Raw genomic sequence first — 26,647 nt, forward strand, 5'->3', positions numbered from 1 at the left:
TATCTCTGCCAAAGGGAAGTTTAGTGTGCAACGTCTCCATCTTGTGGATGCTTTTATATTGTTGCAAACTGGATTACTGAAAGTGTATACCTATATTTGTCAGAGTGTTTGTATGGAATTAAAATGACACAGAAGTGTAAGTCACCCCTATACTGTACACAGCAGTTTGAAGAAAATGTCTATTTAGGGAGGAAGGCAAGACAAAGTCAAAACATGTCATTACAACAGGATATATGTGACTAATAAGGAAGTAGTTTGTGTGTGTGTGCAGGTTTAAGACAGGAAGAAAATGAATGACACTCAGCAAGCTGACTATTTTTACAAGTGAAGGTTGAACTGTGGATCTTGATAAGCTACAGTAGCCAACCCCAAAGGTTTGAAAGTTGATTATGTTATGTTAATATAGACTGTCAGCTATTTAAAACTGTGCTGTGTATGATGAGTGTGTGAAACTGATGATTTGCTAAATAATACATATGTTTACAGTCTATGGGTGTACTACTCAAGGGTGAGCACAAGATGGCGACAACACCTAGTCACGTTAAACTTAGATGTTTATAGAAACTCACCAACAACTGTTTGACGTGTATTTTTTTCATTTTCATAAACCTTTAGAAATAAGACCCAATGACAGTTTTGGCACCACGTATCAACATAAATATCTGCTTAAATATCAAACTTAAAGTTCCGACTCTTTTCTGAGGTGGTAAAGTTTTTACTGCTGGACAGACTTCGCTGGGAAATGACAAACAGACCGAAATAGCGGACTGTTGAGGTCTGCCTTGCCTTGCCTTTTTTTTTTTTTTTTTTTTTTAAATCAGACTTGCAGCTTGATCAGTAACTGCACCGAAAACTTGGATAGACTACGTCAACAATCAAGGCGGTGCTACAGTGGAGCAGAGGGTCATACCATACCCACTGCATATTATGTTCCTAACTGCTTCTCAGTCCCTCCAGGAAAACACTGGCTGGGGTTTTCAGCGCTCAGCAGCATGGACGTAACCAAAGGAGAGAACAGCTCTGCTGAGCAGGCTGCGTCTTTATTTGGGGCCTCAGAGGTCGAGAGTCAGAGAAGAAACAATGAACGGGGGAACAAGAGGAATAACTGGAAAATCATTTGTGGGGTACGTTCAATGTGTGTAGTTTACCTCTTTTTCTATACCTCCCTTCTCCACCACCACCACCACCTCACCTTCTCTTATCAAGACAAACAAGGGTTCATGGCCACATGGTGGGATTCACTTCCACATTCTTGCATTCAACACAGAAAACACAGCTGAGAAATGGTGCTGTTTTTATATGTAACCCAAAGGCGCTTTTCAATAATGGTCACTTTACATCAAAGAAGAATTTGGTCTTCCTGTGCCTTTTACTGTAATATCAAAATGAACTTCACATAACTTAACTTTTTAGTAAAACTAGTTGGTCCTAATTAGACTGTACGTCTTGAGACACAGTCCTCTTTTTTTATCTGTATTTTCATTAAGCTCTTACTTACCCAACTGTAAACCACAAAATTGTGTCTATGTATTTGAGTGTACTCTTAAACTCCAACTTAAGTGACTGTTAAACATAAACTCAGCCAGTCAAAACAAAGAAGAGACTATTTTTCATTTTTCAAGTAAGTATTGGGAAGTACCAAATGTTGTGGTTACAGCATCTAAAAAGAGAGGATTTGCTGCCTTTCTTTGTTACGAACTATAGGCTGTAACTTTTGGTTTTGGGCTTGTGGTCAAATATAACAGGACAGTAAAAATGTCACCCTGGTTTTCTGGGAGGTTTTTTATGGCACGTATTTTCAGCCTGACATCTCACAGACAATGTTATTAACCATGAAAATCAGCAGATTACTTTATGACAGTGTCTGGCTTCATCAAAAGGCAAAGTCATCACTCACTGTTTACAGTGTAGTTCATTTACATCTGTCAAACAGATGAGACGCTCTGTGCTGCCAGTGTGAAAGTGGAAACAAAATGTTTTCACTCCCATGTAAAAAGACCGGCCGGGAGTGTCTCTGCAGGTGGAAAAGATGATCTCCAGCTCCAGTGTAACGCTGATCCCGCAGTGCTGATTGTGATCCAACAGAGGAAAGATTCAGCTAAAGGTCTGGTGCAGCCACAAAATTAGGAGGAGATTTTTCATTTTCATGTTTTCCAACAGATCCTTTTTCAAGATATTTACTCCGGGTGTTTGATGACTTTAAAAATGGAGGGACGCAGATGAGCTTTTAACAGTTTCACTGTCACAGAGGAAAAGTCTTAAACTGAACAACAACTTTTAGTGGTCACTTGAACTTCAGACAAACAACACACTGACCAAAAAACGTCATCTTTACCGTGTGGGGCATGACATTACAGCCAAAACCATCATTGAAAGAGCTGCAATAATAAAAAATACATATTGTGTTAGATAGGGCTTTTAGGCTGCTTTAGTGGAGGCCAAATCAACCACTATAGTTCAAGAAGTTCAGGTGGAAGAGTGATGTAGCTGTACTTTATACCCTCAGACAGCAAACAAACTGTAATGTTAGGAAATTATCTGTGCTGGCAGGATACACACGCACACACCCTTCAGACTATTTACTCGCAAACTGAAGCTAAAACTGCAACAACCTGTGTTTAGTGCTGTTGTCTGCTTGGCACTGATTAGAAACATGTGGGACAAAGTCTAGACAACAACAAGAAGTCCTTCGTATCATGCATCGGCATATGTTTGTAATTGTGATACTGGTACTCCTTACACCGTACGGTGTAATTGACATGAAATGTTTTGGGACTAAAGAAAAACTGGGCTAGCCCTTTAGCTAGCTCATTAGTTTGTTTCATCTTAAAAGTTACTAAAAAAAGAGCTGAGTTGCTTTTGTTGTTATGTTGTGCTGTCCTTTTTTAGTCCAAACAGATATGTTCCTTGTTGAGACAAAACTTTCAGTTAGAAAGTGTGTGTCAGAGTCAGACAAGTAGGTTTTTCTTCCAGACAGATGGTTTACTTTTACAACCCACAAAGACCACGTCTTTCCCAGGAGCCTGTCTAACTCAGGTCTCTCTGTCTCTCTCTCTCTCTCTCTATTGTAAGAGAAAGCTAAGGAAGTGCACAAACCCAGACACTGCACATGCGTAACAGCATATTTTCATACCCGTCTAGGAATTCTTGTTCATGCGGATCACACTCAGTGGATTACAAGTGGGGGATGATTCCTATAATCCCTCCTTTGAGACTTTTAACTGCACACAAATACAGGTTTGAAAGTGAACTAATTAAAGACCACGAGTTATTATACATAAACCGTCTGATCAAGGGCTGCAATAGAGGGTTCTGTTTGTCTTAAACTGAGTAAAAATGTTAACAACATAATGTGCAGCCTGCGTATACCAACAAGGTTAATGTCGTAACTTTCTATGTACCGTAAGGCCATTACTTCATTTCAAACTAAAAGCAGGTTCAAATTAAAAGGGCGAGTAAAACACTCTCAGTTTAAGACAGTGCAAACGTTAAAATTTAATTGCGATTGATCAAGATTGAACATTACAATTTTGAAAGTAATCGCACTGATTCTACATTTCTAATTGAAAATGTCAAAATAAAGACACTCAGTATTTGATGTAGCTTAACTCTGTAAGGTGATGTGATGAGCAAGCAGGGGTTTCCAGCCCAATGGCCAGGCCCCAGCAAGTGGTCCAAAAGTTGAAAGGTTCAAGTCATAAAAGAAAAAAAGTTTCATAAGTCATTTATTAGGGAACATCGGGAATATGTTGTACATTTGTTAAACAATGACAAGGTGGCACAGGCTGAAATCAATTTATTTTTAAAATGTCACATGCCAAAACGTTTTGAAAAGCATTAACTTACATGTTTAAAAAGGCGGGGTGCTTTTAAAACTGTCTTCAAGCTTCCATACGTACTGTTTGATGCCATCTGCAGGACTGGGTTTGGGTTTTACAAAGTCTTTAAAATTAGCAGCATTGATAAGACTTTTAAATTGATACTTCTCTGAATCAGCCCTCTAATGACAGGCTCCTCATCCCTCAGTGTGCAGCTGTCTCTGGACACATAGGAGTTGATCAACTGATAAAGAAACAGCAAGGCCTCCTGTCTTTGACTTTTCAATTACAGAGGGCTAAAACCAATATTTGGACACATGGACATGGCGTATAAAGAAGGGTGCAAATAAATAGATGTCCCTGTGCAGGGGCTGAAGAAGTAAATAACAGCCTGCAGTGCAAGAGTAAGTGCATTCTTAATCTAGGCGTATATGCATATAGGAAAAGGGTCTTATCCAGGATACAGCTTTACATTTTCATCCTGTGGAAACCATGGACACCAGCATGTCAGTCTGTTAAATAGTAGTCAACACATTTCATTAAAACCAAAAATGTGAGCCTCATTAGGTCCTTTTGGAGGTTTACCAAAGTCAATAAGATTCATCCTCTGGGGAACTTCAACAATTTCATGCCATTTGTATCAACAGTGGCTGAAAATGTTTCACCTGGATCGCTGTGGTGAGATAAAGAAACAACAAGATCTTTAGAGGCAAAGATATTGGCCATGGATAAAAAAAACAATCTCTGTGTTGTGTAGTAACAAGAAACTCTCTGTTGTTCTAGACTGGAGGAGGCGTTTGTGATTCTGTGGGATGTCATGATTTATCACTTCAGTCTATGAGCCAGAAGTTTGTTACTGTTTTATGGTTACACGATGTTGCTGAGCTTGTCTATAGTTACAGTCGAACAACATTAAGATGTGATGTTTTAATTAAAATACTGTAGATGGGAAAGTGATGGCTGCTCTCGCCACTCTGTTTTTTTTGCCTCTAGTTTTTTCACCTTATCTGATCCAATGGTTTTATGGCGGATGTCTTCAGTCATGAGGTTATTAAGCCCTGAGCTTTGTTCTCTGGATTTCAGGTCCTGCTGCTGTGCTTACTGGTTGTCATCCTGGCCGTGGTGTTTTCTCGGAGGAAGAGCAGTGATGTGAAAGGTAAGTGCTAATGACAGTTTCCCTGACAGACAGCTATTGCATGTTTTGTCATCTTTCCACACCTCCTTCATGTCCAGCATCGCCACAGTCAAGCTAAAGTAAGGAGTTTTTTTTTATTACTACAATTTAAAGTTTACCTCAGATTTGTGGTTTTTTGATGTTCTTTGTAATCTGCCAAGAAAAGTTGCGTTTCCAAACAAAAGGTAGAACAAAGAAGCTGCATCAAACTATGATCTCATGTTGCTCGAACAATCAGGTGGCACCATCTTTTATTGTCTAAATAGCCTAAATATTTAAAGGTCAAAAAACTGGATTGAGTTTAAGACAGTTGTGACATGATTTTCTTCATTTGACAAATGACAACATTTAAACAAAAATGTCCAAATTCTGATAGTACTAGAAGTGCTGAAGGAAGGAGTCCAAACCACGAGTTATTCCAAATATTCCTCAAGGACTTTGTGTCACATGCTTAAAATAAGTTCTGTGGTAACACAAGCTCTTTTTCAATTGTACACTGCAACATTAAATCAAGCCAGACAGTGACTGTTTCCATTTTTGAAAATGTCATCCCAACTTTTGATCAATCTAAAAACTGACAAAGAGGCGTTATTGAGGCAGATCTTAAAGGGGACATACAGTATTATGAAAAAAATCCCTTATACAAGGGTAACCTGAGTGTCCACTGATCCGCAAATGTGAAATAAACCCATCCAGTCCTTTGTGCATGGTCTGCATATGTGTTAGAATACATAGAAAAATGCTTCCCGTCCTTGTGATGTCACAGTGGGATTCTGTTAAAAAAACAAACCCTCCCTTTCCCTGGTATCTACACCCATGGACTCCACACCTAGCCTAGAGCAAAACCTTTTCGCTGGTCTGTCATTTTTATTCTGTAGGGCGAAGGAGTGAGGTATACAGTGAACACTCATGGGGGGCTCATTGCATTTAAAGAGAAACACACACACACACACATGCCAAAACGGAGCATTCTGAGAGCTGGTTTATACAGGGTCACAAACCTCCTGTGGTGTTTGATTCATTTTACAGTTTGACCAAAGCTTACAGCATACAGTAGATGTTTCATTTAGACCACAGGAAAAAGGTGGAACATTTTGATAATATGTTCTCATTAAGCTTGTTACAAGGTGCCCACTTGGGGCATTTTAAGATTTCTAGGAAGAGCTGCAGTGTTTTAAACTTACACTGCGTTTTGAATTTCATTTTTCAACTTCTTCACACCAAACATGGACAAATACAAAAACATTAATCATTCACAATTTTCCATATAATTATTTGTTTATGCTTTCACACTCATGGTAATATAACCCATACCATATCGTTTCTTCTTTGTAAACAATTGTGTTCATGTTCAAATGAAAAGATTAGATTAACATTTAAATAGACAAATCCGATTTAAAGACATTTTAAGTGATGATATAAACTTCCAGTTATCAGAGGCAGAGGAATGATAAAGGCTGCAATCTGCTTTCTTTGTTCCACACTGGCCATTTGGGCTACTAAAAAGTCCAGCTAATGCAGATCCTGCATACACATTGGATCCTTCTGAAACTCTAAACTGGCAGTATTTAGAGCAACAGTGAGGGAGGGTCAAGTTACCGACCAGGCAGTGAGAGGGCAACAGAGGTGAATGTAAACTTCTGAGACTGCACAAGATTTCTCAACAGGATACATTTCTGTCAGGGTGGTGCGATCCAGCTTCTTTATTTAAGCCCACTGTCTCGAAACATGTCGTAAACACACATTTAAGCGAGACAGGAATGTTCACCGGGGGTTGGCATGTTTTCTGCTGCTATAGATTCTCCTCTGGTTAGCCGTGGGCAGCTGTGTCAGTGGGCTCTTTGTTGCAACCCAACGTGCCAAAACACCCTTCTTCCATTTCAAGGGGCAGTGGTGGTGACTGTGGGCGAATGTCCCCAGGCTGGGTGGGGTGCTCACTCTGCTGTGGTATTTCGCTTTAACTTGTACTTCCTCCTAACATGGAAGCCATATGGGAAGGATGCATTTTGACTTTTCAGATCTATGCAGTTTTGTTGGACTTCTACAGCTTTCATCTATAATACTGCTTTTTTGGTCAGGCCTCTGGAAACGGATGAAAAGAATCAAAATAACCCAGCACTTTATTTCTTCCTAGAAGTGCACAGTATGTAGCACAGGGTGCAGCTGAGAGCGGGCTTTCCCTCAGATTACAGACCACAGCAGCTTGTCTCCTGAGATGGAGCATCCCTGTTTTTCTTCCAAACCGCTGGCCTCGACAGGCAGTAAGGAGGGAGCTTTCTCACCAACACGCTAAGACTCCCTCTGTCATGTGTCCAGTCAGCAGAAGACCTGCCAGATGTGTCCAAAAAAGTCTGATTCTGTAGTTTGTTTGGGGGTTTTTTTCGCCTGCATTGGCTCCTTTTTAGTGATTCAAATCAGTCTTAAATACTGACGGGCCTTGTCTGTAGTGCATACATTACACAAATATGAGGTGGAAACTTCTTAAATGATCACTTGACCCTGGGAAAAGCATTTTTTTTTCTCCCTGTTTTTTTCTATTAGAACAAACGTACTCACTAACATGACCTGGCACCAGAATGTTATACTTATATTTGGCTTCGTCCTTGAGACTTTTAGCGCTGTTATCCATATGTGCTTCTGCACAACATATTCTTCCAGGAAGCACAGGAAGCCATCTGTCTGCATCTGCCGTTAATCATTTTGAAAATACTGTATGTGGAGCTCCGCATTTTAACTTCTGCATTCTCAGTAAAAATTAGTCACTCATTCCTGTTAATCTTGTTTTTGCAGTTGTAGGTATAATAGGTTTGTACTATTAGTAATTATGTGCAAAATGTTTAAACATCTTTATGTCAAAAGTTTTTTGTTTGTTTGGCCTTTTCCTTTCCTTCACAAAAAGAGAATGTGATTATTCAATCAAATATGACCGTTGTGGCGTTTTTGTGCATTAGTTGGCAACCCACCCAGACCCGACGAGGCAGATCCAACACAGGTTTCCAAACTTTAAGATGAGACCTATTTATTAAATAGCTTATAACTACAACCACCGTTAGATTGTCTTTTTTTTCATGCAGGCGATGATTAGGTGACACACTTAGTTTGCATGGTTTGTCTGGATGTCCAGGTTTTGTTTAGCTAAATTCTTTCTTCCCTTTCTTACTGTGACGAAATACGCAGGAGTCACAGTTCCATTACGTACAGTATGTTGACATGTCGGACTGCAGCAGCAGCTGGCGTGCCAACAAGTGTAAAAAAGCAGAACTCAGGCTAATGTAGACCCAGGCTGACCCTCTTACACAGCTACGGGTAACACCAGTTTACTTCATCCCTGCTTTGTTAGCTTTGTTCCAGAAGTTCAGCTTCCTGCTTTTATTCTTAACAAGTACAGTTGCATATATTTTCATTGGCAACAAGGCCAGCATGAAAGGAAATGAGATGAATCTGTGGCACTGAAGTGTGCATATTCTCTTGAACAGGAAGCCGCTGTGTGTGTGTGTTTCAGCCTACTTTCCCCCGTGCCCTGTTAGTTTAAAGTTTATCACATATACACCACATCCTAACAGAGATGCACTGATTGAGATGCTCGGACTCACTTTTTTTCACATCCTGTAGTCAACAAATTGACACCAGTATGTTGGCTCAGCTAACTTGTGCTTTATTGTCTAAATGCTGTATGTGTATCACCTGTGTATCCAGGGCTTCATCTGATAGGTGAACAAGGTTATTCTTATTGAGAAAATAGAAAAATCTGATACGATGCAGCCCCTATTGATTCCTTTTCTTTTCCTGCAGACGGTGACCTCTGGCTGCTGCAGGCTGATGAGGGAATTCAAAAGCTTCAGTGTCCGCCTGGGTAATAAAAAAACCTCTTTTCTGCTTAATGTGAGAAGTTATGTTGTTTAGTACCCAAGTCATCATGTTTCTGCCATAAGAATGACGCTCGTCAGCTGTGTCGCCCACAAAAACCATGAGTGGAGTCTATTGTTCCCAGTTCGCTGCATAAACATGAACCATTTCGCTCAGTTTCATGTGGAAGTGTGGAAAGAACTCAAACACATGACATATTTCATTTTGTTTGTATCCATGATTCTGTTGTTTGAGTGGAAAAAGGTAACTGTGTCTATGGAAACTAAGGCAGGACTCTGACTAATCAGGCATGTGGTAGTGAGTTGTTTCTGTGTGTGTGTGTGTGTGTGTGTGTGTGTGTGTGTGTGTGTGTGTGTGTGTGTGTGTGTGTGTGTGTGTGTGTGTGTGTGTGTGTGTGTGTGTGTGTGTGTGTGTGTGTGTGTGTGTGTGTGTGTGTGTGTGTGTGTGTGTGTGTGTGTGGTCATATGCGTGTGTGTTTCTGCTTTGGTAAGGGAGTAACCTCAGACGGATTCACGAGACGATGGAAAAGAAAACCTGTGGCTCCAGTTATTTTTGTTTTTTAAAGAGATATTTAACACAAGGAAAAGTTCTTTTAATCATACTCACAGTTTATTTACTTTGTTTTGGTTTGGTTAGAAAACCAGACTTCATTTCATTTGGGGTTTGGTCTTTAGAAACCATAGAAGAAGAAGTTTGTCTGTGAAATGCTCTTTTGTGAATGTTTCTATATGTTGATATTTTAGATTCACCATGTTATAAATAAGAGTCACTCCTTGAATTTCCTGATTTGGATTTGGACTTGGACCACTAATTTAATTCAATAAAGTTATTTAAAATATTTCTCAGACAGTAGATTTTTTAAATTTTTTAAATTTCATCTGTCTTCAATGGCTACTTTTTCAGAAGTCAAAACATTTACTGATGATGAAAAAAGGCCAACAACATCATCAGTTGTTAAACATAGATCATCAACATTTGATACTGGTTAATACTTTAAGTTGATACGATTCACAAGGTATATTGTTCTACTAATGTACGGGAGCCCAAAATGGACATTTAATTGTTTCCATTTTCCTATGATCAGTCATTTCCAGTTTTTTTTCTAGAGATCTCGTTGTGATTTCTCGATATCTCAGGGAAAATCTCGTGATGACATGATTATTTTCTGGCAATCTCGAAAACAAATCGATAAACTGGTCAATGAAATAGCCTCGGCCAGATCATGATAGGCCACGCTGCTGTAGCTAACACTAATTAGGTATGTTCAGCCTTTGTTTTGTGCAAGTCCACATCTTGAGAAAAGACTCAAAATCACAGGAAAATGAAGTCGATCAAATGTACGGATGAACGCCTGCTTAAGGCCTCCGTACTTATCACACAATCAGGCAATCATTTCCATGGATAATCCGATGTTGTAGTGCACAAAGTGAAATGGGAGGGAGCCATGTCTCACAGTGGGGAACAAAGAAATCTGCTGAGGCTAACAGAACTCTCATAGTCTTTGATTTACTGCCAGGAGACTCACATTTCTCTTCCTGTTCTCCTCCCATGTGTTTGTGTGGTCTGTATTTCGACTTTATTTCTCCTCTTGCCTGCTTAGTGAAAGAGTTGCTTTGTATTCTCTCTACACAGACCTACTATAAGACACGACAGCTACACTTCTGCTGCCAAAGATATCAATGTCTCCTGCTGTGTAATTGTTCCTTTTCCCTTTCATAAATCCACCTCAGTGTACGCTCAAAGCATCATTCTTCCTCTCTGTCCCACCACCACCCAGTTTTTCCAGACCTCCTCTCATCCTGGTGTCCCTGGACGGTTTCAGGGCGGAGTACCTCAAAGATCACAGCAGCCACCTTCCCATCATCAACAAGTTACGTAAGTCACTAACACACTGAAACAGCGCCCTGTCATGGTTTACTATGCATCTTGGTGTGACTGAAATGAACTTACTTACAGGACATACTGGAACAACAACGCCATACATGAGGCCTGTTTATCCCACAAAGACCTTTCCCAACCACTACAGCATCGTCACTGTAAGTCTCCTCTGGTCAGCGTGAGATTTATTGGACATAATTGGTCATGTGGTTTGTCTGACTTGTTTTGTTCGGTGGTAAAAGAAGAACTTGTATTCAACAATATAAAAGGATTTTCAGCTAAATGTACTTAAAGCAGTGCAGGAAAATGGTCTCTGTGACTAACACGTGTCACATTCTTTCTTTCTTTCTTTTTTTTATAAAATATTTTTGTTGGCTTTTTTATTTGATGGAACAGCTTTAGAGAGAGAGGAACTGTGGAGGGAGAGAGAACGAGGAATGACACCAAATATAGTCATCAAAGCCTCCTTGTGTCATTAATATGTTTTATTTTTTCATACAAGAATCAAATAGCAGGATAGAGCACCATGTTGCTTCAAAATGTGAAAGGCAGGCTTGCAAAGGAGGCATATTGTTTTGAGAAAACTAAAGACATGACTCCATTTATTATCTTCATATTTAAGTGCTTAAAGCTACTGCTAAGAGTTTAGGCTAGTAAAGAAACATCTTTAAATAAATACTGATGATGCATCGATATGACCTACAAAAGCAAGTGAGCCCATCAGGAATAAGACTGATTTGTTGACTGTTTGTTTTTTTAAACTGCTGCCTCTGGGTCAGTGTCAGACCAAACAATACACAGCATCCAGACATTTTTGTTGACACTTTCTTCTGAGCAGACTCTTAAAGATTCATAGTGAGTCGCACTTTGAGCCAGAAACAAAAAACTCATGTTGTCTTCTAAAAGTCATTTAAGTTTAGGATGTGATCAGAAAAGACATATCCCTACACTGATTTGTTTACAGGGGCCAACAAAAACACAAATTCTTCTCAATAGCTTTACGACACAATGCAATGTAAGATCTGCCAAGTGTGAAAAAAGACATCTATTCCAGGTGCTTGTGTCTCGTTTGCTTCCTCTCTTCTCTGTCTCTGATGTAAAATCATTGCATACCACTTTCTCAAAGTCTTTTCAAGTGGCCACCTGGCAACTGGTGCTGTTAATGTTATTTTTTAAAGATTTATTTTTGGCGTCTTTATGCCTTTATTGTAGAGGGAGGACAGTGGATAGAGTCGGAAAGGGGGAGAGAGAGTGGGGAGAGACATGCGGGAAATGGGCCGGACGCGAACCCGGGCCGCCCGCGCGCGAGGACTGAGCCTCAATACGTGGGGTCGCGCGCACTGCCGCTGCGCCACCGGCGACCCCGTTAATGTTATTTTTAAGAAGGATCTGAAGTTACTTTGAAGGATTTAACAATTCATTATATTGCATCAATATTGTTCGTATTATTAAATAACTTTTAAAACATCTGCCAAATAAATACTTTAAAGAGGGATATACAATCATTTCCTTTAATAAAATGTGAACAACTACAATTAGAAAGTTGCAGAAATGTGAGCTACTAAGATTTTATATACCTCAATATTCTAATTACATAAAGTACTCTCTTAGTTTCCATCACTTATGTTATTCTGTGACAGCACAACAGTGCACTCTGGGTTTTCCCCCTACAATTGTGGAGCTTCATCACAGTAGATTAGAGGTTACTTCTGAGGCCTTACATTGGCTCTTTAAAAGTGACAGCAGCAGAACTGAAGGGCTCTTTTTCACTTCTCGTGATTGAAACTGAATCCTTGAATTAACCAAATGACTTCAGGAACCAGCAGCTTTTAGGTTAGAAAATGGGAGGAGGTGACTAAATTGTTTTTTTTCATTTCTGGGTCCTGCAGGGTCTCTATCCTGAGTCTCATGGGATCGTGGACAACAAGATGTTCGATGTGACGCAAAACGCTTTCTTCTCTTTGAAAACTGACGAGAAAATGAATCCAAAATGGTACCAAGGAGAGCCAGTAAGTGAATCTGTGCAACCCAAAACTCTTTTTTTGTCCACTTATGGGCATTTATTGCCTTCACACTGAGAGTCTGAGGTGGAAACTATTGTTCTCAAACGTGTCAACGCTAACACACCCTTGCTTTGAGGGAAACTTGGCAAGGCTCAAGAGAAGGCACTTGTTTCTAGTGTAAGAAATATGAAGCATGGTGGAGCGTGCTGTAATTTGCTGTCTGTGAGCAGCACGAGACACTTGTTTTTCTGACAACCCGAAGTTTCATTGCTTGGAATCAAATCTCGCCATAATGAGCTTCTAAATATAATTATGGATTGTGATCGTGCCAAAGACAGCTTGTGACAGGCTGAGCTGTGCTTGTTAAGACGCTTTGTGGTTCCCTTTAAATGGAAATGCTCTTAAATCTCGTCCTCTCAGTGTGTGACAGGCTGCTCATCTTTAAAATGCATTCACAATCTATATATCTTTCCAGGAGGGAAGCAGGAGAAGATGAACTATAATTCCCTGAATGCATTCTTTCATAATGAACCAATTTCACGAAGTGTGTTTGCTAAAAAAAAGCTGCGTCCTGCATAAACAAATCTGCAGACCCGTCCAATATGTACTGTATTGATTCAGCATGCATGCAGTGACATTTTAATTTGTCTTTGCTGTGCTGTGAGAGATTACAGTGGAATTTTAATGCACTAAATGCACGAGCTGTAATGAGTTAAATCAACAGTCTAGTGCTTTAATTCATGTCACTACTTTCTTTCCATTAGTGTCTCATCTCATTCTCTTTCTGCTCCCATCATTCATCTCTTTTTCTCCCTTCCTTTTTTCTACTTTTCTCCTATTTTCTCCTTTACTTCATTTTAACCCACCTATTCAATCCTGTCTTTTTTTCCCCTGATTTCTCCTCTCCTCTCTTCTCAGGTTTGGCTAACTGCCATGCGTCATAAACTGAGAACAGGAACCTTCTTCTGGCCTGGATCAGATGTGGCCATTAATGGTACCTATCCAGACCTCTACATGATGTATAACAAGTAAGAGAGATGGAATTACGCAGTAAGATTACATTTCCAAATAGCAAATTGATGCGATAATGTGGTGGCAAGTACAGGTGTTGATAAAATGTATGATTCCTCTTTGTATCACAGGAGCGTTACATTTGAGAATAGAGTGGCAAAGGTGATAGAGTGGCTCGGTTTACCTCAGGGAGAAAGGTATGAAATGTTCTTTATTTTCCTCACAAATAAAAAAAACCTGAACCTCATAGTTCAAAGTTTCCTTTGTGATTTCAGACCTGACTTCTACACTTTGTACCTGGATGAGCCGGACTCATCCGGTCATCGTTATGGGCCAGGAAGCAGCCAGGTCAGTCATTCACTGAACGTTAACCTGACATATAGAAACTGTAACCTGGTTATTTATTTCCTAAAAGAACTACAGACCTGACAGGATATGTCCAACTCATGTGATACACAAAACTTTAATATCAAAAAGTTCCTCGCTAGCTTTTTCCAGCACTTTGTAGTCGCACCTCACAATCTTCATTAGCAGATGGAGTTTGTGTTGTAGCCAATGACGCTCAAAAGAGTGGTTTGAAATTCAAAGACAGAGACAGAGATCAACAAGCATCACATTCGTTGAATACTTTTCTATGAAGCCTACCATTAAATGATTTATAACTTGCTGAGATACACACTGTTTGAGATAAGATAGTGTTGCTATAGTGTTGATAGTTTGTCGAGCTAGCAGCTAGCATACATCCACTCAGATAGGCTACTAGCATTATAAAGCAGGCTAGTTAATCAGCCAGCAGCGTCTTAACTTCTGTGTATGGTTCTAGTTGTAGCTGGTTGTTTGCAAAATGAGTTGTTGAGTAATTTGCAAAATGCAAACTAGTGAATTAGTACTGTTTCATTCTGATCGTCACTGGGATTTTAGGTAAGCTAATGTTATCAACTTTAAACCAAGCTAATTAGAAATATGTCTACTTACAAAAAAAAAAGATACTCTGTCTGTATTAAATAATAATAAGAATAAGTAAACAGCTTAACTGTTTAAGTAAGGCTAGCCATTCACATATTTGAAAATAAGGCTTTAGGAAATAATTTTCTTGGTTTTATACTTATTTGCAAAAATATGTTTATTTAAGTGTCAATATGACAGACTCTTCATGAACCTTGCTCCTCAGCCACTGTAAAATCTCAACCCTCCGTACTGTTCTCTCTTCAGGTCATTCAGGCCTTGGGAAGCGTGGACATGATTTTGGGTCTGCTAATGGACGGCCTGACTAAGAAAAACCTTTCGCACTGTGTGAACGTCATTATCGTATCAGACCACGGTGAGCCTCTCCTCACTCCACACTGCAGTGATGAACTTGAAAACCTTGACCTCAGTGCTGTGTGAGGGAGTGTGTCCTTAGGACATATCTCATGGGAACATGATTGGAGAACTCATCTCCAATATTTTCATGTACTTTGATGGTTTTTACTCTACAGATCTTCATTTTAGAGAAACATCATAATCACACATGTGTCTTGGAAGTTGGCTACAGTGCACAAACAAACGTTTTAAATGTTCATGCTGACAAGTCTTCACAACCTTTTATTTTAAAGACAAATTTTTTTTTGTTCCCCAGGTATGGAGGAGGCTTCATGTGACAAGGCAACATTTGTGTCAGACTTCGAGGAGAACACCAACGACTTTTCTGTCATCCAAGGCCCGGCAGCTCGTATCAGACCCACCGCCCTCCCAGATAATTACTTTTCCTGTGAGTTCCTGTTGATAACATAGAATCTCCCATCCTTCCCAGTTCCCGACCATCACTCAGTGTCACTTTGTTTACAACAAACGTGGCTGACCTTGTCCTGTGTTTCTGTCCTCAGTCGACTATGAGAGCCTGATGAAGAAACTGTCGGTATGTGAAGTATTTCAAGAGTGACTTTTGTATTCATAAGAAGAATGAACAATTATCTGCTTCCTTGACCTCAAGTCAAACAATCCTTTTAACTTCTGCTGCGTGTTGATTCTCCTCCTCTCTGTTTGTTCTGAAGTGCAGGACCCCTGACCAGCCAATGAGGCCATACCTCAAAGAACACCTCCCTAAGAGGATGCACTTTGCCAACAACAAACGCATCGAGAGAGGACACCTCTACATGAAGGAAGGCTGGCAGGCTGCACTGTGAGTCACCGATCAGTCCACTGTTTAAAAGTTTACCTTGTAAGGTCATCCAAAAGTGTGTGTGTGTGTATGTGGGTAGGGGGGGGAAGAAAGAGAAAAAGGTGTTAGCATATCAGCTACAAAAACATTTGCACCTGCATGTTATGGGGTTTTCACTTAATAAATAAATTGATCACCACCCTCTCCCACTTGCTTGCGGTGAATTACCCTGATTATATTGTGCTGTGTTGTCACATCTCTGACATGATGCCGGAAATATACTACTGTATGAGGCTGGCAGGAGAAACTCCAGAAAAAGTCAGACTGAAAAATTCAGCTTCAGGAGTTTTTCAGGAGTGTTGTGCAAGTGTAAAAAAGGCTAACGGTACATTATAGGAGGTTAAGGTCAAAGGCACGCAAGGTAAATTAACTTAAAATCAAGGTGTTAAAAAGAATAGTAAGGTGGACGTGTAACGGGGTCGGACACCAGAGGGAATTGAAATACCTTCTCTTTAGTTTAGAAGTTACAGTACTGTTCAGTTGTTCATTGATGTGAATATCTGATAATCAAACGCTTCATGGACCACACAGAAGTTGAAACATTGACAGTAATTCGTGTTGGTAATCATTCATAATGACTGAAGCATGGTAAGTTGGAGAGGAGTTGTCCGGCTCCTTTGATGGATAGTAACCATGTAATCATGGAAAATTGCTTCAGGCTGCCGAACACGGTTCACTTGGATGTAGCTGCAGTTACACAACTTACTCTTAAATTTACATTTCACTTCCCTGAACCTGAGTTTAAACAGATTTTTGTGAAAGAATCTCAGAAATAAGATAAGGAAAAAAGTGGATAGTTAGTACTAGAATGGTCTTACTGGGCTTTCCTTCAGTACGGTTTTGTTGTTACCCCTTTTATTAAATGGTCTTTGTTTTATCTTGACAGCAACAAGAAGGAACTCAAGTACTGCACCGGTGGATTCCACGGCTCAGATAATCTCTTCACCAACATGCAGGTCAGAAGAATAAATATATAGATGTGATGGCTTCTGTGGACACGATGAATGTTTATCACGAGTTCCAGTTTGGCAGAATAACAGGAAATGTGATAACTCTCTGACACGTGAAAATATTTACTGTATGATATCAGAAAGCCAATCTGTAATTTGAGAATGGCTGTTGAGCAGTAAATTTTGCTCATCAACCTGTGCTTGTCTTGTCAAATCCACTTAAGAAAAAATAACTGGTGATAATGTCACACCATCGAGCTTAATCTTGTTTGTTTGATAATGTCACAGGACCATCACAGGACACTTGACCAGAATCCGTTCTTTATTTTTCAACCCCAAGAAGAAACCCTTTAACCTTTAGCAACTTTCCGAGCTGTAATGAGCTCTCCACCTACACATTCTCTGTTTTTGGATGGAGTTTGTTTATGTCTGTCCCCCTCGTGTTTGTCATCAAACCAAGTCTTTGCAAGGTTCTGGATAAACAGGAACTTAGCTTGGTATAATTAGCTCCTCCTCTGCTACTTTAAAAAGTCTGCCCTACAAATGAAGTCAGTCTGCAAACACACAGCAGAAGTAAAGTGTGCTTGAAATAGACTCACCTGAAAATATCTACACAACCTATTTCTGTCTCAGATGTCCAATCCTCACATTTTCAGGATTATCTGAGCTGATATATACGGTAACTGCCTTGGTTCACTTTGAATATTTACACGTGGCCTAAACATGGTGTTTAGAGTGTGACTTTTTATTTGCTGAAGGTGTTTGCAGTGTTTTCTAAGGGTAGTTCTCTGCACTCTTTTGTGTCTTCCCAGATACATTATTAACTGTCAGTACATTTTTGTGTCCATGTGCTTCTCCAGGCAATCTTCATCGGCTACGGTCCAGGATTTAAAGACAAGACTGTAGTTCCCCCTTTTGAGAACATAGAAGTGTACAACCTCATGTGTGGTAAGATGCTGTCTTATTATACACTGTATGTTATCCTCCTATTCCTACAGGTTCTATTTAACATGTTTAAAGAGGTTGGTTGGACATATTCATTCCCTGAGGCCTTACCAGGCAACTAGAGGAGACTTTAATGCCCACTTAAGAAGAGATGTATTGTAATGTCCTGTGGGGAGATTTGTCTTTAGTTAATCCTGCAGTTACAAGAGAATACCAATCATACATAGATTGTTGAGGAAATGATCAAGACTTGACTCACACACAATAAGATGATGAAAGTTTATACATCAGATGAATACTGCAGGAGTCATGATTCAACATCACACTTGTGGTTCAGTGTCATGCTCAAACAGAACTGCCAGACTCTTCCAAAGGCTCTGCATAAAAGATATTATCATTATCAGGGTTGTGCCACATTGACCCACCTACAATAATCTGTGACGTCAAGAATCCCGGAGTGAACAACAAGTCTTCCCAAACATCCTGCAGATATCAGGAAGAGCTGTCCTTGGTGTCTAGACAAAGCTGAAGTGTATCTGGTCTGACTGACATCAGCAACAGTGAATTTACATTAACTAAGTTATTGCAGAAATTCTATGACATAGAGGTGATACAAACAGGCTATACATCCTACATTTCCTGTCCTCAACTCACAGACAGCCATTTTTGTTTTATTATATTCACAAATAACCTAAAACAGGACACAACATAGACATAAGGTTAAACATATGTCCCCTTTAAGAACACAGAACTTTTATTTGAATTGTTTAGATGCACTTTTCATCTTCTTTTTTTTATCACTTCCTCATCTAGACCTCCTTGGTATTCGTCCCGCCCCTAACAACGGGACTCACGGAAGTCTCAACCACCTTTTGAGGCAACCGGCCCACCGGCCAGTTCACCCCGCTCAGCTCTCCCACGACACCCCGTGTGAAGCCAGTGACCCCAGTGCCAGTGATCCGCAGTGCAACTGTACATCCCTAACCAGGGAAATGGTATGTGCTTGCAGGAAACTGAAGTGATGTGTTTGATTTTTCTCATGGCTTATGAGGCCTTCCAAGCTTCATCAGTGTGGACAATAGCTGCATGACATGTCTGGCCCATGTGACACTGACCAGCCAATTGTTCTCTTTCTTGATGGCAAGAAAATCAAATGTCAAATCAAATCAAAATGTTCCCAAAGTCACTAGAAAACCAGCTTTGTTATCCAAACCTGACTAGATAAAAATGTTTTGATCAAGAGTCTTGACTCTAAGCGTTGTTTTTAATCTCGCAGATCTTCTTCCCTCTCACTGGATTCAAGCGAGTCTGAAGTCCCTGCCTTTGAGATTATTTTTGCACAATAATTTGCCAAAATCCCCCATTTCAAACTCTTTTAGGATTTACATGTTTGGCATGCTAATGTGCATGTTGACATATTAAATACATGGATACTAACCAGACAAATTTGGTTATAGGAGACGTATATGAACGTATATCTATTGAAAACCAATTCCAGTAAGTATTATTTATTTTATCTTACACGTTCATGATTTCTCTTCGTAGACATTTTAGTGTAATGTGTTTTAACATTTTCCTCCTCAGCGAGTGATAAAGCCAGCTTACGTCGCCTCCACCATCCGTTTGGCATTCCCAGAGTTGTCCAACCACATGCAGCGTTTTGTCTCCTCCACCACTTAGACTACCTCAACGGGTACAGCAAAGATCGCCTCATGCCCCTCTGGGTGTCATACACCGTCCAGCCTCTGGTGAGCCCGCTGTTTGGAACAGCCTTTTATCTCTAAACATAGCATGTTTCGGTTAAGTTACTCCAGCTATATTTCTCCTGAGGTTTTTGGTTTTGGCAGGAGACTGGAAGAAGGTTGTTCACTATCTGAATCTCTGAGCAGCTGTTACTCATCTCCTGTGTTCGTGTTGGCTCGAACACGTCTTGTCTTTCTTATTATGCGGTGGAGCTTTAGTGTAAATCATGACTTCAGGCTGAGTGAAACATTCCTGGGAGAGTTTACACCATTCTGTCTGAATGATGGAGCAAGTGAGGAAGTGGATTATTTTATTCATTCAAGCTTTTTTACAAATACTGTCAAAGCTAAATTTGGCTTCTATTGTAGCCCAGGTGTTTATTTTGGTTTGAAAGACAAGTTTTGGATTGAATTATTGAAACATTTCATGGAGTAGCATTCAGTATAAACCACGTAAACACACACAGAAAACTTTCTCAACCCCTCAAAGTCACTACACTTTATAAAGTCAACTTCAAGTTATCTGTTATATGTGCCGAGATGGCAAAGCAGATGGTTGCCATGGTACTGTGCTCTCTGAACTTCCTGTTCACTAACACAACAAATCTTTATGTATGCTAGAAATTCATTATGATTGAGTGTAACAATGAAAATGTTCCTTCAGGGAAAAAAAAGTGGGAAAGCAGAATCCCTTTAATTAAATCCATCCATTATCCATACAGCTCATTTGGCTTGGGGTCACTGTGGGCTCGTGTTTTAGAAAATTCAAAAGTTGCACAATTTAATTTAAAAATCTCTCTTTACAATGGCATAGTTTGTTTATAAAGAGCTCTTCAAATCAAACAGTGCAACGCCCTCACTGACCTGTACACACAGGCGAGTCAAAACCAAGCCAAACGATCTTACACAACCCCGGCCTGGCCTGGTCCAGAGTCCTGATCTGCTCTGCTCACCACTCACTGCTTCTTTCTCATAGACCGGAGTTCGACCCCTGAGCTCAGACTCTGAGGCGTGTGTTCGTGCTGACATTCGCATCCCGCCGGTCGCCAGCCAGCTGTGCCTGCGCTACAGAGAGAACCCTCATCTGTCCTACGGCCTGCTGCACCCCCCCAGTGAGTGTGTGTATTTGTGTATGTGGTGGAGGGGGTCATGGAAGTCCTACCCCAGCCGGGTGTTGAATTCAAGTTGACATTTTTCAGAGCTACATTCTCATGTAGGAATGCACCAGTACAACCGTAAAGAGTGACCCATCCCCCATAATAGAGACTCTGCAGATCTGCTGTATTCAGACTTCAGGTAGCTCCACAAAAGGTTGAGACAGAATGAAAGAAGAAAAACTCTCCAGCAGCTGTGAAAAAGTTGGACTCACAAAACCAAAAGTTTTTTTTTTACTACTGGCTCTTGTGTAAAGTGATCTGAGTGTGACTTCCTTAGTTGTATTTGTCAAATAACCACTTCAAACGATGGAACGACAAATAAACATGAAGCAGATGCTTAGAAATTAGTTGAATAATCTGAGAATAGAAACCTTTTATAAATGTAACATTAAGTCAGCGGTAATCAGCTGTCCATTCTCTCTTTTTTCCTGATTTCTGCATTGTTTGTCGTTTTAAAAAAAAAGATTAAAGAGTTTATTGTGAGAGTGATTTTTCAAGCTTAAATGCCGGACACTTGCCTGGACAAGCTGAGGTCCTTCAGAATATCTTTTTAAGTGAAGTGAGTTTGTTTTGGACTGTTGATCAGACAAAACGAGACATATATAATAAAAATCATATTAATAGGAGTTATTCCTCATTCCTTTGTTCTTATTTTTACAAGATGCCGTCAATGTTGACATCCACACCTAAACCACAAACTCCTTTTTAGTTTTTCTCACCTTTCATTTTCTTCCTCAAGATCTGGGTGCCGAGGAACACGACTCCGACTCTCTAATCACAAGCAACATGGCTCCGATGTTCCCTGCATTCAAAGGTGAGTCAGACTTCCAAATATTTCTAGGTTTCTTCTGTATTTCTTTTCGCTGCACCCAAAAGTCTTGAAAAGGGAATCAAGGCGATGCACGTGTTAAAAAACGTAATCACTGAGTTGTCAGAAGGGTTCATTAGCCGACTGAATGAGATCATTGAGGTGAATGAAAGCTGAACAATGAAATCCCTGAGTGAACTGAGGAGACTCTCTGGATCAAAACTCGACATTAAGTCACGCTCTGTCAGCTCTGTCCGATGTTTTCCAAGAGCAGCTTCTGATGAGACGTTTTATTCAACGTCATTCATGTCAATGCTTATTGTCTAGACGGTACTTTGTGATGTGTTTTAAAAGGTGTTGTTAAATACGCTTATTATTATACTTTTGGTTCTCAAGTGTACAAAAGTCCAAAGAGCTGACGCCGGTGATAATGTTTAACTACAGTAATAGTGAAGGTCATCCTGTAAAGCTTAAATGAAGGTTTAGTGAACTTCTCCAGGGTTAGTCTTCCGGTCATTCTGTTATAAACACTGAGGCCGCCCATAAGGAGGGGAAAGCTTTCTGGGGCCCAGTCACATGGAGGTTGGCAAAAAAAACATGATCCATCCTAATTTCAGGCACCAACTATTTTATTGACCACAAAAATACTCACCAGTACCTCTTAAAGCAACAAAAACACAACATATAAACCCTCTCTTAAAATGATGGGAGCCTTTTTTTGTATTGGTATCGACATAATCGAGCCCAGTGAACTTAGCTGTTACTTACTTTACTTTACTTACTTTATACCATTTATGTTGGACTAAGTATATCCATGTCTGGGACTGCAAAAGGTACAAGGAAGAAAGAAAGAAGAAAATGAGGGCGCTGTCTCAGGCATTTCATACCAAGAAGAACTTGTTAACAAACGTTCTAAAAAGGCTTCGATGATCCAGGCTGAGAGAAGTAAAGTCAGGCAGGAGGCTAGCACTAACAGGACTAATCAAATGTGCATGCGTTGATGAATCCTGGGAGGGCCCATTCACTGCCCAGCCCTTTCTGCAGACTGGCCTGATAAACAGCCCAGTGTGAGGCGTGTCAGTTCTGTCCTGTCGTTCTTGTAATTTGCTCACTCACACTTCATGTTAGTTCAGTTTAGGACTGAGTTTTTACCCACAGACAGTCTTACACAGGATTATGTCAGTAAATGTGTCTTGTTTGAACCAATGTGGGGTTTTATGGTGACTTTTTGCAGTGGTATGCTCGGTGGCACAGATGAGCTGTTTTTTTGTTCTAACTTGTTGAAGGTGTTTGGTGATTAGAGTGACGCTGACACGTAGCTGTGATTGAGCGTTTTCTGGAGCCACCCACACACACACACCGACATGGAAACTCTTAATCACTAGAATGAGTTCCCATCAGAAGAACAAAGATCCCCTTTACTAAAACATCTAGCTTGTGGATATTGTAAGCCTGTTTCATAATCAGTAAACAGAGGCTGCCCCCTGGTGGCACATCTCTGTGCTTACATGGTGTATAGTTAAAAAAAAAAAATCATGATTCACAGATGTGTCAAGAAGAATAATACACCATGAAATAAGATCAACACATTATGCATCGAAGAAGCCCAACAATAGTTGATGACTAGCGTAGCATCCTCTATTCAGCTCGCTGTGATGTGTTTAAGGGTCATGTTGCTTTCATGTCAGTTTGTGTGTTGTATCTAAATTTGTCCTGTAAAATACTGAAAAAGCAATGAAACTCCCTCATGTAGATAAGGAGACGTGTTTTAAACACTAGTCTTTACATCACGTTTACATTACACGACAAACTCGACATCACTATTCAGTCAACACAGAAAGATGAACTTTACATGCAGTGGACTTCAAATGTACAGAGTTCCTTCAGGTAAACAAACTGATGACAGATCTGACGAGAGTGACATCAGATCACATGACTCTCTTAATGTATTTCTAAATAACGCACATTCAAAGTGCGTCCTGTTTTCCCTCCCAGCTTGAACTCGTCGTGATGACTCGTCTTGGCTTCTTCTTCTTCTTCTTCTCATCTGTTTTGTGTGTTATTGGAGAACTCAAGTGTTTCGTGTGTTTCTCCACTTTGACCCTGGCAGATGTTTGGACCCATGTCCATGACGTCCTTATTCCAAAATATTCACAACAGCTGAACGGAGTGAACATCATGAGTGGGCCAATATTTGATGAAGACTTTGATGGAAACGTTGACGCACTCAAAGCAGTCTCGGGGTAAGTGAAACACATCCTCAGAGATCTTCAAGATGCTGTTCCCAGCAGTCTGTTACATGATCATTTATTCTTCCTCTTATTTTCCTAAACAACTATGACCTGCTAACATTCAGGCTGTATGCAATTACACAATCAAACATCAGTAGTTTTAGTCTTTCCCTCTCAAGGCTCTCTATGTTCTGTTCAATAGTTGTACAAGTTCTTCCCCTTTGTCCCCGTAACATAAACAGACGATACATTTTGTTGCATTGCTCTTTCTAAACTTTAGCCTACAACATTGATTTCTTGGTAAGTTGCCGAAACCCGTTTAAATCAAATGAAAACGTGTGCTGTATAGTTTATTTCACAGTGCATCGTATTTGAATGGAAAACATATTTTTAAATATAAAACATTTAAAAAAGATCAGAAAGGTTTTGTCCACTCGCGTTGACTTCCATACATGTTTTACTTGAGAGGAGAAACTCTGCCTCCTTATACGTCTTAACAGTTTAGATAAAGTGCACTAATCTTTGAATGTTCAATGCTGAGGTAATATCTTTGAAGACCAGGATTTTAACCTGTTTAAAGTTTGACAAATCAAGTTGTTCTGGCCACAAGTTGTGCAGAAGTTTCTTAAGCCCCGTGGTCTCGTGTTTCTCCAGGAATGAGGCTCCTGTGCCGACGCACTTCTTCGTGATTCTGACCAGCTGTGGGAACTCAAACTTCAGCCCGGTTAACTGTGAGGGTCCCCTGCAGGCCAAGGCCTTCATCCTGCCGCACAGGCCCGACCACACAGAGAGCTGTGCTGTGAGTAGCACCATGTCTAACCCCCCCCCCACACACACACACACACACACACACACACACACACACACACACACACACACACACACACACACACACACACACACACACACACACTCTTCAGGCCACCTCTGGGGAAACCTGCTGACAAATTCTGCTGTGGAATCAACCGATCAAACCTCAGAATTATTGTAACTTTTCATGGTTAATGTTCATTTTCTTTCTTCCCCCCCAGAATGGCTCAGACTTGACCTGGGTGGAGGATTGGCTGCACTTTCATGCTGCGCGGGTTCGAGACATCGAGTTTCTGAGCGGACTAAGCTTCTACCATGACAGGATATCAGTGGAAGAGACGCTACAGCTCAAGACTTTGTTACAGACAGCGTAACATGGGAGACATAATCTGATGGATTTGACTTTAATTTCCTAAGGAAGCCATATCGACGTGCACAGCCTCGGTCCACGAGGACACACTCTGACCCATCACTGGGTGGAGCTGTTGTACATTACTTCTCTGTTCAAACCAGAAGGGTCTGAACATTAAATTCCTTCCAGGTGTTTTTTTTTTTTAAATGTTTGTATTTCCTTAATGTTTAATAGTTCAGTGTGTGAAAGCTGTTTTTTTACACATTCTTGATCATGTCTCTAAAGGACTTTATTCAGGAAAGTTTTGTATCCGAGAGCTCTGAACCAAAGACGTCGTCACAGCTGCTGACCGGCTCCAAAGATTTTATCCCTGATAGAAAATGTTTGTAATAAAAGGGAACAAATGCGTAGATTGATTAAACAAAATTATATATATACATATATGTAGAGAGAGAGACTACAGTGTTTTTATTGGCAGGGGCACTTTAAGAAGCTCAAAAATCTGCAGACATTTTTGTCTGCTGTCGCACATCTGGACAGTGCTGGGACAGCCAGGAAAACACCAAACAGAAAAACATAGTTTCACCTGTCTAACATTGCTGTTTTATTGACTTATTTTTGTATTTTTTTTTTTTTTTTTTTACACAGCACCAATGTTGTTGATCATTTGAAACGTGTGCTTCTGTTGATGGCATTTCTGTGGGAATTGTATAATTTTTATTTGGCTGTATAAATGTTTGTGTTCTGTGTGCGTGGCTGGATTAATTGTTCCTCTTCACCAAGACATAAAACCTCTGCAGCCCTTCAAACACAGCCGCAGGACACCCATCCTAAGAGACTGAGTGTCTATTAAAGTCATTTTTATTTGTTTAACTTTTTAAGGTTTTTTAGTGCATATTTGAAACCATTTTACATCTGTGTTCTGCTCTCCTTTGTCTTTTTTCTGTTTTGAGTTTCTTTGTTATGTGTAACTGTTGTGATTTTCTGCATATTTGCCACCATTTGGGATGTCTTTTTAGTTTGGTGTCTTTTTATTGTCTTTTCTTCTGCAGCCGTATCGCGTCGTGGCCTTTTTTAATATCCATCAAGTTGTGTTACATAAATGATTGTTTGTCGTTTTCTTTTGTATTTCAAAACTAGTTGCATCTTTCCATCATTTCTCATCTCTTTCTCTCCCTGTCGTTGACACGTTCATGCTGCTTATGTTTTGTGTATTTAAAGTCATTGTATGTCTCTCTACGTTTGTTGTGGGTCTTTCCACAGTACATAATGGCCTGTTGAAGGACTCTTTGTATCATTTTGTCACTTCATATCCTTTTTGTTGTCTTTGTAGCCGTGTTGCATCAGTGATTGTTTTATTCTGCTGGTCTTTTGTGTCCGTTTTAGCATTTTTTAATCTCTGTTGTTACATTCTGCACGCAGCAAAAAAAAAAAAAAAAACAGTCCCTGTTCTTTTATCTTTGCTGTAGAAGTTGAGGTCGGCACATCATCTGTGAAGAATAACTTCAACAAATTATCTGTTGTGTATCACCTTTTCTTTCTTTTGTTACAGCTTTGTCAGAAGTGGCTGCTGCAGTCCAATACACAATTTCATAAAGAAAACTCTTCTACACTGACCTCGTGGCTTGTGTTCTTTATTCCTAGATTGGTGCTGCACAGAAACACTTCATCACACAGTGGGATGCCCAAAACAAAGGAAAG

At 40.1% G+C, this 26,647-nt stretch overlaps 1 protein-coding gene across 1 annotated transcript; it reads left to right on the forward strand.

Annotated features, from left to right (window-relative positions):
- The first annotated feature begins 518 nt into the window (after positions 1-518).
- Positions 519-26,562, forward strand: enpp1 (ectonucleotide pyrophosphatase/phosphodiesterase 1). Its single transcript, XM_079366032.1, has 23 exons — positions 519-1,124; positions 4,902-4,974; positions 8,785-8,845; positions 10,637-10,734; positions 10,816-10,895; positions 12,627-12,746; positions 13,659-13,768; positions 13,883-13,948; positions 14,027-14,099; positions 14,964-15,072; positions 15,370-15,501; positions 15,617-15,648; positions 15,785-15,912; positions 16,838-16,907; positions 17,762-17,849; positions 18,660-18,841; positions 19,304-19,343; positions 19,431-19,594; positions 20,565-20,700; positions 21,485-21,559; positions 23,664-23,796; positions 24,439-24,583; positions 24,816-26,562. Exons 1-23 carry the CDS (start codon positions 993-995, stop codon positions 24,966-24,968), a joined length of 2,400 nt encoding a protein of 799 aa, XP_079222158.1. The 5' UTR covers positions 519-992; the 3' UTR covers positions 24,969-26,562.
- Positions 26,563-26,647: the final 85 nt, after the last annotated feature.

The sequence above is a fragment of the Symphodus melops genome, assembly GCF_947650265.1.
Source record: "Symphodus melops genome assembly, chromosome: 1".
In the NCBI taxonomy this organism is placed as follows: domain Eukaryota; kingdom Metazoa; phylum Chordata; class Actinopteri; order Labriformes; family Labridae; genus Symphodus; species Symphodus melops.

Excerpts from the sequence above, each read along its gene's own strand:
- enpp1 (XM_079366032.1), top strand. The coding sequence starts at position 993 with ATGGACGTAACCAAAGGAGAGAACAGCTCTGCTGAGCAGGCTGCGTCT. Across the intron at positions 1,125-4,901 it reads ACTGGAAAATCATTTGTGGG|GTCCTGCTGCTGTGCTTACT; the intron begins GTACGTTCAATG and ends TCTGGATTTCAG. Across the intron at positions 14,100-14,963 it reads ATGGGCCAGGAAGCAGCCAG|GTCATTCAGGCCTTGGGAAG; the intron begins GTCAGTCATTCA and ends TTCTCTCTTCAG.